The 15,641-nt window shown below is 41.2% G+C and overlaps 1 protein-coding gene across 1 annotated transcript in view; it reads right to left on the minus strand.

Moving 5' to 3' along the window:
• Positions 1–15,641, minus strand: part of SLIT1 (slit guidance ligand 1) — a 584,144-nt gene that overhangs the window by 100,155 nt on the left and 468,348 nt on the right. Inside the window, exon 21 of the mRNA XM_030202872.1 lies at positions 13,227–13,359. Within this exon, the coding sequence (XP_030058732.1) occupies positions 13,227–13,359 (133 nt within the window). The remainder of the gene's footprint in view (positions 1–13,226; positions 13,360–15,641) is intronic.

A 15,641-nucleotide genomic window follows, 5' to 3' on the forward strand; every position in this document is an offset into this window, starting at 1 on the left:
GAATTATAATTCTCTGAAGGTTTTTTTTGGAGAAAGACGCCCATCTCCCGATTTGGGTTGAAATATGGGCGTCTTTCTCTTTCGAAAATAAGGCGGTATATCAACATGTTTATTCACGCCTTCAAAGAATTGAAGCAAATTGGTGAGGCAAAACTTCCCTTGGCTGAAACCATGCTGACTCTGTCCTATTAAACCATGTTTATTTATGTGCTCCATAATTTTATTCTTTATAATAATTTCCACTAATTACCCGGCACTGATGTAAGGCTCACCAGTCTGTAATTTCCCAGATTACTCCTGGAACCCTTTTTAAAAATTGGCGTTACATTGGCCACCCTCCAATCTTCAGGTGCTACAGATGATTTTAACGACAGGTTACTAATTACTAACAGCAGATCAGCAATTATATATTTGAGTTCTTTCAGTACCCTTGGATGCATGCCATCTGGTCCAGGTGATTTACTACTCTTTAATTTGTCAATTTGGCTCAGTACATATTCTACGTTCACCGAGATTTCTTTCAGTTCCTCTACATCGTTACCCTTGAAAACCATTTCTGGTACAGGTAGATCTCTTACATCTTCTTCCATAAAGGCTGAAGCAAAGAATTCATTCAGTTTCTCCGTTATGTACTTGTCCTCCCTGAGTACCCCTTTTGCTCCTTCGTGATCTAATGGTCCCATGGATTCCATCACAGGCTTGCTGCTTCTGATGTACCTGAAAAAGTTGTTACTGTGAGTTTTACCTCTTCATAGCCTTCTTTATCAATGCTTTGCATCTAACTTGCCAGTGCTTAGGTTGCCTCTTATTTTCTTTATTTGAGTCCTTTTTCCATTCTTTGAAGGCTGCTCTTTTGTTCTAATAGCCTCTTTCACTTCACCTTTTAATTATGCTGGATGTCGTTTTCTCTTATTTCCATCTTTAGAAAGATTTGCATTTGGTCTGGGCTTCCAAGATGGTATTTTTCAATAATATCCATGCCTGATTTAGGGCCCCTTTTACTAAGTAGCGGTAAGCCCAATGCGGGCTTACCGCTCACTAAACAGGAAGTACCGGCGGGCTACTGCAGCAGCCTGACAGTATTTCCCACTCATAGTGCACCGTCATATCTAGCGCTACAAAAATATATTTACTTTTGTAGCACCAGAGTGTACCCACCAGTAATCAGGCAGTGTCACATGCTGCCTGGTTACCACTTGGTTAGCGAGGGAGCTCTTACTGCCACCTCAATGGGTGGTGGTAAGGGCTCCCCCCTGAAATGGTCACACAGCCATTTCCTGCAGGAAAGAGACTTCCCCTTTACCCGCTGAGGTAAAAGGGGGCCTCGGCATGTGTGAAAAACAAGCAGGCCCCTTTTTGCTGCAGCTTGATAAAAGGGGTCCTTAATGTCCTATCCTTTGAGCCAATCCTTTTAGCTTCTTTTTAACCATTTTCCTCATTTTATTGTAGTCGCCCTTTTGAAAATTAATGCTGCTACAGTAGATTTCCTTTGTGGTTTCATTCTAGATAGTAGCTCAAACGTGATCATGTTATAATCACTGTTTCCCAGCAGACCAACACCCTTACCTCTCGTATTATGCACTGCTCTCCACCAAGGACTAGATTTAAAATGGCTCCTCTTGTCAACTCCCGGGCCAGTTGCTCCAAGAAGCAGTCATTTATTACATCTAGGAATTTTATCTCACTAGCGTTCCCCAATGTAACATTTATCCAGTCAATACTGGGGTAATTGAAATCACCTATTATTATACTGTTTTCGAATTTGCCAATTTTTGTCTGCATGTTTCTATTTTTAGTTTGTGATTTCTTAATCTATACTGGGTGAGGATCTATAAAAATTTGGCTTGTTTAGTTTTCCCTTAGTGTGTTGAGGATTTAGTGTGCACTACAGTGTTTATGGTGCTACCTTTTCCTAGGTAGGTTCTTGTTGTGTGACTCATGGTAGAATTGCTCTGTAGGTCCTGAATGGCATTTGTATTGGTCTGTATTACTTCACAGTGTGCCTGGCACTGGATTTTGGATTTGGATTTAGATCATTCCTTTCTCAGTAGTAGCTCAAAGCAAATTACATCCAGCCAGGTATAGTAGGTATTTTCCTTGAAGGACTTACAATCTAAGGGCTCCTTTAACTAAGCCACAGTAGTGATTCCCACATGGCAAATGCGACGAAGCCCATTGGAATGGGCTGCATCTCATTTGCCATGCCAGGAATCATTAGGGTGGTTTAGTAAAAGGGGCCCTAAGGTTTGTCCCTGGGACAGTGGAGGTTAAGTTATTTGTCCAGAATCTCACGGAGCGCAGTGGGATTTGAACACTGGCTTCCTGGTTTTCAGCCTGATGCTCTAACCATTAAGTACAGTTAATACAGAGAACACATATCTATATTAGCTGTTCCTAATGTTTGGTAACTCAACAGCAAACCAAAGGCTAGCAGAGGTGAAGAAAAAATTCAGATAGTATACTCTCTGGGCCAGGCAGGGACCTACCAACTGTACCTGACTTTGAATCTCACCTTAAACTCAGATTTAGATAGGCAAATCCTCTCTCCTGGTTTTCCTGCTCCTTCCGTCCCTTCCCCATCCCTTCCATTATTACTTATGTAGGTTTTCTGTTGTATTAGCTTAATCTTACTACATTGGCGTGTGCCTTTGCGGTGCGCTGTAAGCCACTTTCAGCCTGACGATGTTGGGAAAATGTGGGGTACAAATGAGATAATAAATACATAATCAAATCCAATTAGCTTTCGTTGGTCTGTGCTTATCAGTCTCGCATCCCCTAGGAAATACAGCTCTTTTGGGCTTCTACACCCCAAGTGAATCACTCTACACTTTGCATTCAATTTTAACTGCAAAACATTGTATCATTATACCATTCTAATGTTCTCTACTCCTCCCAGGGTGTCCACTCTGTTGGGTCAGTTTAAATTAATTATTTTTAATTGTATTATTATTCAGTAACACTTTTGGTTTAGTCAGTTTTTTTAATGGTTGCATATCCTTTATAAGTTTGCATTACATTTATCAATTTATAATTCTTATTTTGTCTGCAAAACTTAAGTGGTTTATGTTGTACATAGGTGGATAGGTGCATTATAATGTAAATCTTAATTTCAATGTTTTTATCATTATACCTATGAAATGGCATTAGTATTGTATCTAACATCTCAATAATAGTGATGTGTGCGAGTGCGAGAGCCGAATGATTACAAATTTTGCAATAACCTCGACCCGGATACAGATAAACCCCGTTGAAAATTTCTGGCTATGCCACTGATGCTGGGCATGGAGAGGGATACTATTGGGTTGGGAGAGGGTAGGGAAGGCTGAAAAAATGAGATACTGCTGGACTGAGGAGGGAAAATTTTAGTGTGGGGGGGAGGAATTGAGGGTAGGGGCCTCACAGCACGCAGCACAGCACAACAGTCCCAGTGGAACACACTACCCCTATAGACAGTTCTGCTGTACAATGAAAATATCCAGTCTGTCTTCATGATTAGATGAAGTCCCTAATCCTGATTTTTCCTTAAAGTCTAACCATAGCATCATATCCACTGATCTCTTTTTCATCAAAAACGTTCATTTTCTTTTTCAGCACTGTAGCCATGACTACCTGTTCTGCAAAATTACATCATCCTTTCAGTACAGAATCCTTTCCTTTGAGGGGAAGAAAATCTCTTTCCCCTTGACCAAAGAAGATGCTTGCTTTTGTATAGGTAGTACTGAGATGAAAGAGATCACCTGTAATGTCTTGGGAGGAGCCACTGATATATATTTGCATCATATAATTAAATTCCCTTTCAATAATTGGTGTGTACATTAACAGCGTGTTTCCACAGTTTTCCTTTTGCATAGCATCTGCTTCAGGAGACACACACAAGTGTTTTAGGAGGTATAAAGATATGCACTTCCTTTGGTGATCTGTGTGTATACGTCAGCAGACATTTTGTGTGGGTACAGGTATCCTGGCTACCGTGAGCTTAAATGCACATTTACCACCAGTTGTGTTACTGGGAAAGCAATGCAGAAAGGAGTTGAGTGCAGATGTTAACTCACGTGGAAGAGATGGCCACAGACTGCATTAAAATGAATGGTAATGAGGTGGAAACATAAGTATTGCCATACTGGGACAGACTGAAGATCAATCAAGCCCAGCATCCTGTTTCTAACATTGACCAATCCAGGTCAGAAGTACCTGGCAATACATTTTATATTGCTTATCCTAGAAATAAGCAGTGGATTTTCCCTAAGTCCATTTTAATAATGGTCTAAGGCCTTTTCCTTTTGGAAGCCATCCAAACCTTTTTTAAATCCCGCTAAGCTAACCGCCTTTACCACATTCTCCGGAAACGAATTCCAGAGTTTAATTACACATTCAGTGAAGAAAAAATGTCTCTGAATTGTTTTAAATGTACTACTTTGTAAATCTCTGTGACAGGTGTCAAGTTCCAGAGGATTTGTGAACCTTTTTGGGCCACTCTCTCACCCATGGCAAGAAGCAGAATATTGAACTTCCCATAGATCTCTATCGTATAGACTGTCCTTATTCTATTTGTGGCTTGGTAATCCTTGGGAAGGTTTAGGGAGGGAATTTCTGGCTGATGTTGTATGAAAGCATAAAAAAGACAGGGAAAGTTCTATGTAAGAATTACTGTATTCTTGAATGTAAATTTAAAGGCTTCCTGATAATGTGTTGTAATATGGAACTTCACTTTTCTTTACTTTGACTAATAAAAAACGATTATTTCAACATAAAACACACATGCGAGGTGACAGCAATAATGTACACAAATCCAAACAAAAACGAAAGTAGCAGCACATCTGCATGTTGTCCTGAGCATAAACAGCAGCCTTGCAAAAACTTTACGTGCAAAGAAATTTGTCTGAGGCTAATAAAATTTAAATGCACAAGAAAAATCGCAGATCTGTACTGGCAACTTAAGTTTTCTTTGGACACATGCACATGAAGCCACGCTTATGCTGAACCCGTGTGCGCATGTGTCCAGCAGGCTTCCCCTGATTAGCGTGCAAGTTCTCCACAAATAACATTTGCATAGAAGTACCTTTCTGCATGGCATGGTTTTGAACTCTTGGTAATAAATAGAAATAAAACAAAAACAGAGAAAAGAAAAGAAGATGATCCCTTTTTTATTGGACTAACTTAATATATTAAGGGCTTCTTTTACAAAGCCCCGCTAGCGATTCCCACTCAGCAAATGAGAGGAAGCCCATAGAAACTGAATGGGCTTCTTCACATTTGCCACACCGACAATTGGTGGCGTGGCTTTGTAGAAGAGGCCCAAAGTTATGTATTAAGTTAGTCCAATAAAAAAGGTATCATCTTCTTTTCTTTACTCTGTTTTTGTTTTATTTCTATTTATTACCTTTAAAAGTGGAGTAACACGGCTACCACATCACTTTACTCGAGCTCTTGGTAGAAACCGCACACTCAGCCATCCACATGTGGCTCAACCATGTGGCTTTCTGCACCAACGGGTGTGTGTGTGTGTGAGTGTGTGTGTGTGTCTGTAGATATGTAAACATGGATGTATCTACACAGTTGTGCACACAACTGCACCTGGAGAATCTTAAGGTCTTACCTCGGAACATAGTCTATATAAAAGCCAGGCTCAAAGGTTGAGTCATTAAAAATGATAATGGCTCACACAGCCTGGCAGACCACACTGCCCTTGTTTTAACATTTCATTGCAAACAAAATACTTTGGTCTTTATATAGCTTAGCCACACATCTGATGGATTTCTAAAATCTGGGGCACAAATCCTGGGCTCTCTTTTAAAGGTGATTACATTTTCTGTCATGTGTCTGCTCATATAATTAGTTTTGTCTCTCAGAAGTTGTAAATCAATAACTACCATCCCGCTCACTTCATCCCAGCCAGGGAATGGGGCACAGACATTCTGAAATGGAATATTCCAATGGAAAGACTGGCTTTACTTCAGAGCTTCCCAAACTGTGGGTCGGGAGCCCAAATAGGGTTACAAACCTACCTTTGGGGTCTTGACCTAAGTAAGTTCTCCACAGGTGCATCGATAGTCTGCACCTTCAGGAGGTCACACAATTTAATTTGCCCACAATCATGGTCACAGCCACAAAATGAATGGGAAGCATGTTGTTATCCCATTGTCCCTTTCCACCTCTCCTGATTCAGATCTCCTTGCTGACTGAACCCTGGAAGGGAAGCCTTCAGTACATGGTTTTCAACCCAGTCCTCAGGACACACTCAGCCAGTCAGGTTTTCAGGATACCCACAATGGATATGAATTTGCATACAATGGAGGTAGTGTGTACAAATTTATCTCATGTACATTTATAGTGGATAATGGATATTCTGTAAACCTGCCTGGCTTAATCACGTGTCTCAAGGACTGGGTTTGAGAGTCCTTCTCTAATATCACCTATTATCTGTCAGCAGGGGTTACCCAACTAATGGGTCTCTCTGTGTTGCCCACGCCTCCTTCTTTACCCACTTGGGATCTGGATGAAGGATTTCCACACAACGTTTTACTCATATCATTTGATTTGATATATACCACTTAGAACAATATTAAAGCAAGACATGAGACAGAGAACATTTTTAAAACAATTTGCATGGGTAACAATTTCTTGTGGCGGGGAAGATGAAGAAGATATGGCCTGGAGACGTGATGAGACAGAAGTCCATAACCTTAGCTCTGAAGGGCTTGGGACTAGTACCTGCCCCCTAAGCCAAGACAGGCAGGTCCTCTGAAGGGCTGCTGACCAGGGTCTCAGTCACAACGCATGTACAAGGGCACGCATACTTTCATGTGGATCACACATAGGCATTCCTGGATGCAGTGTTTGGGTGGAGTTTGAGTGGCATTGCTAGGCAGACATCTACTTTAGAACAATAGTTCTCAAACCTGTCCTGTGAGTCTACCAGCCTGTTGGGTTTTCAGGATATCCCTAGTGGAATGTGCATGAGAGAAATGTATTTATTTTATTTATTTTTAATTATGCCACAGTTTATATACTGCTCTATCCCTAGTATTAGGCGGGTCACACACACATAAAACTAAACACATCCAATACCAAAACCAAAAATAAAATGACTTCTCGAATTTAATAAGTTTTCAGCTAGACTTCAGACCGGGTGAAATTTGCATATAATGGAGGTAGTAGGCATGCATCCAATCTAATCTTGGCTCTTACAGATTATTGAGGGGCCCTTTTACTAAGCCTCGGCATAAAGTGGCCTGCAGCAGTGCGACCACGTCTTTTGGGCATCTGCTGGGCCAGTTTTTGCCGCGTCCTGGAAAAGGGCCTTTTTTTAAGGGGCCGGAAAATGGACGTGTGGCAAAATAAAAACCAGCATGTGTACATTTTCGGCCTGAGACCTTACTACCACCCATTGACTTAGTGGTAAGGTCTCATGTGCTTCCCGGGCCGTAGGCATGCAGTGCGTGCCCACTGCTGTTTACAGCCGGGTAAGCACCACACGGTAGAAAATAGAAAATATTTTCTACTGTGTGTTTTTGGTGCACACCAAATTCAGAATTACCACCCGGGGTGGTAATGCTGATCTGGCACATGCTGGATGTGCGTAGGCCCTTACAAGCCTTTGTAACAGGGCCCCTTAATCCCAAAAGAGGTTCCGAGTGGTTTACAAACAAGAAACCAATGCATTAGTTGGGAATCTTTATTTAAAAAGTACTAACATGCAGTAATCTTCAGGCATGTGTATTCATTGTGGATATATTGAAAACCCAACTGGTTGACGGATCCCCAGGACTGGTTTGAGAACCACTGCTTTATAAAATACACACACATACCCGTTCAGATACTGGGGATTATCCTAGGAACACACATATAAAACACTTAACAATCCCACTACCAGCCTCTAGCATTTATCACTATAATCCAATTCTACAGTATTTGATTATGGACCATTATGTATTCACAGAACTGAACAGCTCATGATGGGGCCCTTTTACAAAAGGGTTGCTGTGTGGCAACACAGAAGTACTACCTACCCAATGCGGCTGCTGGCGGTAGTTCTGGCTCGAGGGCACACCATTTCCGTCATGCTGACAAACATTTTTGGAATTTTTACCACGGTGCTAACCCAACAATAATCATGCAGCCTGATTACCGCAGGAGCCCTTACCGCCACCTCAATGGGTTGCGGTAACTGCTCCCCACCGCATGGCCACGTGGTCAGAGTAATCTTACCATATGACCATTTTTTGGGAGGGGGGACTTTTCACCCGCTGTGGTAAAAACGGCCTCCACTGCTACCAAAGGGCTATTTTTTATCGCAGCTTGGTAAAAGGACCCCGATTTGAATAATGTTCCATACTTATTCTTATCATTGGTCTTTCTTCTTTTTCTGCTTTTAAATTTCTATAATCATATTATCCTTAAGGATTTACAGTTTATAGATATATAAAAGCAGAAAAAGAAGGACTGATGATTAAAATATGTATAGAAGGTTATTCACATCATGAGTGGCACAGTTCTATAATCAAATACTGTAGAAGTGGATTCTAGTGATGAATACTGGAGGACAGTACTGGGATGCTTAGCTTCAGTGGCCCCCCCGGGTGCAGCATCCCCCCCCCCCCCCCCCGATGTGATGCAGACCCCCCCTGGCGAAAGGACACCGCCGCGAAGGACCCCCCCGGGTGCACGCCGCCGGGGGGGGGGGGGGGGTGCTGCGCACGCGCCTGTCCTCCTTTGTTCCATGCTTCTTCTCTGCCCCGCACCCACCGCCCCCCCCCCCTAGGAACGCCACTGCTTAGCTTTAATTTATAACAGGAGTAGCCTAGTGGTTAGTGCAGCAGGCTCTGATCCTGGGGACCTGGGTTTGATTCCCACTGCAGCTCCTTGTGACTCTGGGCAAGTCACTTGTCCCAGGTACAAATAAGTACCTGTATATAATATGTAAACCGCTTTGAATGTAGTTGGAAAAACCACAGAAAGGTGGTATATATGTCCATTTCCCTAACAGGATGCCTTTATTAGTTGGGCAGTCTGGATGATATTACCTTTATTAAATATGCATATTTTTTGTGGTCACTGACCTATATGTTAAAAGCATATCCATATGTTGGATATCTAGCAACAGATTTAAACTTGACATTGGAAATTAATTTAGTTGTCTTACATTATTCATATGCCGAAGACATGGTTTATTAGTCTTGATATACTGCCTTTCATTAAACGTGGCAAAGTGGTTTACAATAATCAGTGCTTGTACTTCTCCCTCTTACAAATGTGGGCGATAAGACCCTCTCTAAATTGACAGACTGTATTGAAGCAATAGAAAGTTGGTCTAGTTCACATGGCCTGAAACTATCCATGTATTAAACAGCAGCATTTACATGTAACTATCGCATACTTGGGTAAATGTGACTTCAGAAAGCAGCTATTTACATGTGGAGATCACTGGGACACAAATATTTCAAGGGCGCGTGACCTGGGAACACATGTCTATTTAAAAAGGTTTCCCTGTTGGGTTTTGCACCAGATTTTTAGAAAGTGCTTGTTTTGGCCAGGGCTTTACAGAAGGGATTAAGGGTGTGGAGGAGTGGGCTGAACACCTGGGGAACAGGGCTCAGTTCCCACTTCAGCTCCCTGTAACCCTGTGCTAGTGACCCTAGGGGGTCTTTTGACTAAGCTGCATTAGACATTAATGCATGACTAGCAAAAGTTAAAATGGCATACCACAGGATGTGCTCAGGTATCCATTATAAAATAGATTCATACAATGACACCTTTACACCTGCTCCGAAGAAGGTATAAATGTGTCTGCACTGTGTATTTTATAAAAATCCATCCATCCATCAGAACTCTGTCCCAGTTCTGCCAAAACTACACCCCCATGTGCACATCATGCAAAGTAGATGCGCTCTTTCCGTGTGCCTACATTTTACACATGTATACACATGTTCAATTTTATAAGACCTTAGGAAGATAGTTGACCAGGGTGGGGGTGAATGGAGAAGTATGGGTGATGCAGCTGACTTTTCAGCCGCATTTGATGTAATACATCATGACCTCCTATTAGATAGGTAGTAGGTTAGAACTAACAGGTACCCCTCCGAAGGGACACCACCTTGTAAGTGGTGGAGGGGCTTCCGTGTTTCAATGACTCAGAGGGCTATGCTGTAGGGTTACCCATATCAGACAGGAGAAACCAGACAAAGAGTGTCCCAACCTGGAGGATCCAAGATGGCGTTGAGGGAGGACGTACGCTAGTTGAGTTTCCATTTTACACCAGAATGCCTGAAGAAGAGGGCGCGCTCCCCAGAGAATTGGGAAGAGAAAAGGCAAAGCCGTGGTGCTGTCTTCCTCGAACACGGCTGGGGTTCCCACCACTTCTCAGTCTATTTTGGAGAGATTCGGGGTCATAACGTCGGGGATATCGGTTCTTGCTTCGGGGAACAGCAAGGCTTTATTGCCAAATCTCAGTGGAGGGAGTGACTTTGAGTCCTCCTGTTGGCACGACCCCTCCAAGACCCGGAAATAGTAATGCTTCGCTATGGAGGTCAATAATGGAAACGCCTGAAGTGGGTTAGGATTTTCATGTGACCCGAGGAGGTCCTGGCGCAGCATCGACTCGAATAATAAACCAACTGGGGGATTGGAGAGTGAGCTCTTCCCCCCGAAGATTTCTGGAGCGGTTTCTGTGGAGAAATTGGACTTGGTGAAGCCAATAATGTCATAATGGACGTACTATAGGAATTGAAGCAGAATGTGAATAACTCTCTTCTTCAGATGTTTAAATTTTTTTACTATACGAGTTAAAGAATTTATATTAATACTTATCTAACAAAGTGGAAGTCCAAGACATAAAAATAGAGACTTTGATTACGGAAATGGCTTCTCTATGAAAATCAGATAATTTGGTAATGAAGAATAGTTAGTTATCTTTCTTGTAAAAATTGGAATTTCTGGAGAACCAATTAAGGGAAAATAACTTGAGAATGATAAATTTACCTATAATATCCTATATATCAGCTACTGAATTCTTGAAGAAATATTTCTCTGATACTTTGCTAATACCTTCCGATAGCCACCTTTTGGTGACTAAAATTATATTTCCTTTAAAATCTTCTTTATCAGAGAAAAGAGATACAAGTTTAACTGACATTTTGGAAAATTCAGAAGTTATAGATAGAGTTATTATTAGTGACTTTCGTCTTTGATTTAGATAGGAACAATGTTTTGAAATTGTATTTCTGATACATGGTTGATAGTTTTTTGGGTTCAAAGATGCATATATTTCCTGACACATCAAGAGAATTGCAGACTGGGAGGTGTGAGGTCTTGGCTTTTAAGCCAGGAATCATTGCCCTAGGTGGGACCTTCCTAGCGCGATTCCCTTGTAAGTGTTTTATTTCTTTATTACTTATTTGTTTGAACCTAAGAAATTATAAGAGTTTGTGGGAACAGATGAAGAATCCTCTGCAGCAACTTCCTTCAGTTACCACTGTACCGGCTGCAATAACCGATTAACCTTCCTCCCTCAGAAAATGTGAAGTGTAAGATTAACCATTTTGAGTTTTTCTTATTTTCTTTAAGATTGTTTTCCTGATCTTGGATCTTCCAATTGTGGACAATTATGTAAATATATATTGTTGAGAGAAAATGTTTTCCTTTTTATATTAATTTCTGTATTTCCTTACATTTATGTGATAAATGTGAATGTAATTAAGTAAAATGATAAATTAAAAAAAAAAAAAAGAACTAACAGGTATGGTTTGAAATTGCTGTTTGGCGGAGGTGAAGTGGAGGGAAGAGGTTTCAAAGAAGTGTCATACGGTTGTGGTGTTCCACAGGGTTCCTCCTCCATCTGTCCTGTTTAAGGTCAGCGGCTATATATTTCTCACAGTTTATTTCACAGTTTATGGTCTCCACCTCCTGCTACTCAAAACATCTTGTTGTCTTTTTTTTCTCTGTGTCTTGTTTGTCTGTTCTAAGTAGATGTTAAGTGCTGAGGAACAGGAATAGTCTCTTATGTGCCTTTCTGCAGCACTGCATACATCTAGAATGTGCAGTACAAATCTAATTCCTGTTACTCCACCTCTACTTACACCCTATGTAAACTGGATTTAAGATATTTATTGTGCATTGTGACAACACTGAGCTGTAGTATATTATAGGAAAAACAAAAAGGAGGTGAAATCTCTCACGAAAACGTGAGATATAAGGCAAAAAAAGTGAGGAGAATGAATGAGGATACCAAGAAAATTGTTTATTCGCATAAAAAATGACCCGACATGGCCGTGTTTCGGCCCAAAGGCCTGCCTCAGGGGTCTTTATAACCTCAGGTGGTCTGATGTGAACCGTGCACTCTGAGAAAAATAGAGTAGCTGAACCCTCTTGGGTCTCCTCTCTTACGAGAGGAGTATAACAGGCTAGTTCCTGGTTAATTTCCATAAATTTGTCTAGAGGAGAGGAGACCTACTACTACTACTACTACTTAGCATTTCTATAGCGCTGCAAGGGTTACGCAGCGCTGTACAATTTTAAACAAGGGGAAGGACAGTCCCTGCTCAAGAGAGCTTACAATCTAAAGGTAGTAAACTATGTAGTCAGTGTAGGTATCATGAATGGGGAAGGTATCATGAATGGGGAACCCAAGAGGGTTCAGCTACACTATTTTTCTCAGAGTGCACGGTTCACATCAGACCACCTGAGGTTATAAAGACCCCTGAGGCAGGCCTTTGGGCCGAAACATGGCCGTGTTGGGTGATTTTTTATGCGAATAAACAATTTTCTTGGTATCCTCATTCATTCTCCTCACTTTTTTGCCTTATATCTGTAGTATATTATGCCATAACAATAGTAATAAGTGCAGGCAAGTAGTTCTTGGCTTTTTGCTCTTAGTTTCAGCTACAATCAAGCAGGAACATGCCCACTGCACTTCTTCAGCTAAGTTCCACATACTGCTAACATCAGGAGAGGGACACTACATATTTGAAAAGAGATAATAAGGGTCATGAGCAAGGCAAAGAAGCTAATGACATATTATGCAAATAATAGTGAGGGCCAGTCTAAAAACCACAAATAAAAGGGTTTGTTTGGTTTTTACAAGATGAACAGCACCTCCGATCCATATTTTTTTTTTTAAACAGGGGATGCAATTATTTTATTTCACCCAGGTAGGCCCATAACATCTACAACCTCAAGTTGGGTGACTTGAACCTTAAGGAAACTTGGTAAAATTATATTGGGTTACTCACAGCTCTGTGACATTCTTTGGGATCCCTTTGGGGAGGGATACCAAGTGCTTGTTGCTGCAGCGAACGACTGTGTCCAAACAAGTACACTCTTGGGGGCACTGAGGTCGTGGGACACAGCTCACCTCCTCCTGACCTGCCAGAGAATTCAAGAAAAAAAAAGAAAAACTCAATGAAATGATCTATAGTATTAGAAAATGTCTCAGGGATGTTGCTCAGAAAATCCACATGTGCAGTGAAGTTTACCCAAGCTATGCTGAGACATCTGAAAGCCATTTAAGCTGCATTACCTCTTGGGAGCTCCAAAATACACAATTTACCTTTAATGTTTCTACAATTTTTGCAGCATGTTCTATAAGTAACCTCTTCCAGCACATCCAGATTCATTGAGTCTTGTCACCCAAATATGGCATGTCTTATAATGAGTATGCTTGTTATCTCAGAGGTACTGAACTGTGATATCCATTATGGATAACAATAATTTGAAAGGAAGTAGACAGTTTCTGAAAATCTGATATATATATATCTGACAGGAACATAAAGGGTCAGACGTGCTACAGGGGTTTTCCCATTTGTGTCTACAGGAAAAATGCTTAGTACATCTAACTTACAATCTATAAACAAATTCACAATATTACATGAATCACAATCAGGATTTCACCCCCTCCATAGCACTGAAACAGAACTAATTACCCTCCTAGCCAAATTCAAGCAGGAAATAGCAACAGGCAACAGCATACTTCTCCTCCAATTCGACATGTCCAGTGCGTTCGACATGGTAAACCATAAAATACTACTAAGACTCCTAGATAACTTCGGGATTGGCGGACACATACTTAGTTGGATCAAGGGTTTCTTAACCACTAGAACATATCAAGTGAAATCAAGTTCAAACATATCGCCACCATGGAAAGCAGAATGCGGAGTACCTCAAGGATCATCACTATCACCGATCCTTTTCAACCTAATGATGACCCCACTAGCCAAATCTTTATCCAACCAAGGCCTTAACCCTTTCATCTATGCAGACGATGTCACAATATACATTCCTTACAAATGTGATCTGACAGAAATCACCAACGAAATCAAGCTCAGCTTGAATATCATGGACTCATGGGCAAACGCATTTCAACTAAAACTCAACACAGAAAAAACACACTGTCTCATCCTCTCATCCCAATACAATACAAGCAAACCCACAAACATAAACACCCCGGATTATACCCTCCCTACTAAGACTCCTAAATTACTTTGGGATTGGTGGACACATACTTAGTTGGATCAAGGGTTTCCTAACCACTAGAACATATCAAGTGAAATCAAGCTCAAACATATCACCACCATGGAAAGCAGAATGCGGAGTACCTCAAGGATCACCACTATCACCAATCCTTTTCATCCTAATGATAACCCCACTAGCCAAATCCTTATCCAACCAAGGCCTTAACCCTTTCATCTATGCAGACGATGTCACAATATACATTCCTTACAAACGTGATCTGACAGAAATCACCAACGAAATCAAGCTCAGCTTGAATATCATGGACTCATGGGCAAACGCATTTCAACTAAAACTCAACACAGAAAAAACACACTGTCTCATCCTCTCATCCCAATACAATACAAGCAAACCCACAAACATAAACACCCCAGATTATACCCTCCCTACTAAGACTCCTAAATTACTTTGGGATTGGTGGACACATACTTAGTTGGATCAAGGGTTTCCTAACCACTAGAACATATCAAGTGAAATCAAGCTCAAACATATCACCACCATGGAAAGCAGAATGCGGAGTACCTCAAGGATCACCACTATCACCAATCCTTTTCAACCTAATGATGACCCCACTAGCCAAATCTTTATCCAACCAAGGCCTTAACCCTTTCATCTATGCAGACGATGTCACAATATACATTCCTTACAAATGTGATTTGACAGAAATCACCAACGAAATCAAGCTCAGCTTGAATATCATGGACTCATGGGCAAACGCATTTCAACTAAAACTGAACACAGAAAAAACACACTGTCTCATCCTCTCATCCCAATACAATATGAAGAAACCCACAAACATAAACACCCTGGATTATACCCTCCCTATCTCAGATAACCTGAAAATTCTTGGTGTTACAATCGACCATAACCTCACACTAGAGAACCAAGTGAAATCTGTAACAAAGAAAATGTTCCACTCAATGTGGAAACTCAAACGCGTAAAACCATTCTTCCCAAGGGAAACATTTCGCAACTTGATACAATCAATGGTACTAAGCCATGTAGACTACTGCAACGGAATTTATGCGGGATGCAAAGAACAAATTATAAAGAAACTACAGACCGCTCAAAACACGGCAGCCAGGCTTATATTTGGAAAAACGCAATTTGAAAGCGCCAAACGCCTCCGAGAAAAACTG

This window comes from Microcaecilia unicolor, chromosome 5, assembly GCF_901765095.1.
Source record: "Microcaecilia unicolor chromosome 5, aMicUni1.1, whole genome shotgun sequence".
NCBI lineage: Eukaryota > Metazoa > Chordata > Amphibia > Gymnophiona > Siphonopidae > Microcaecilia > Microcaecilia unicolor.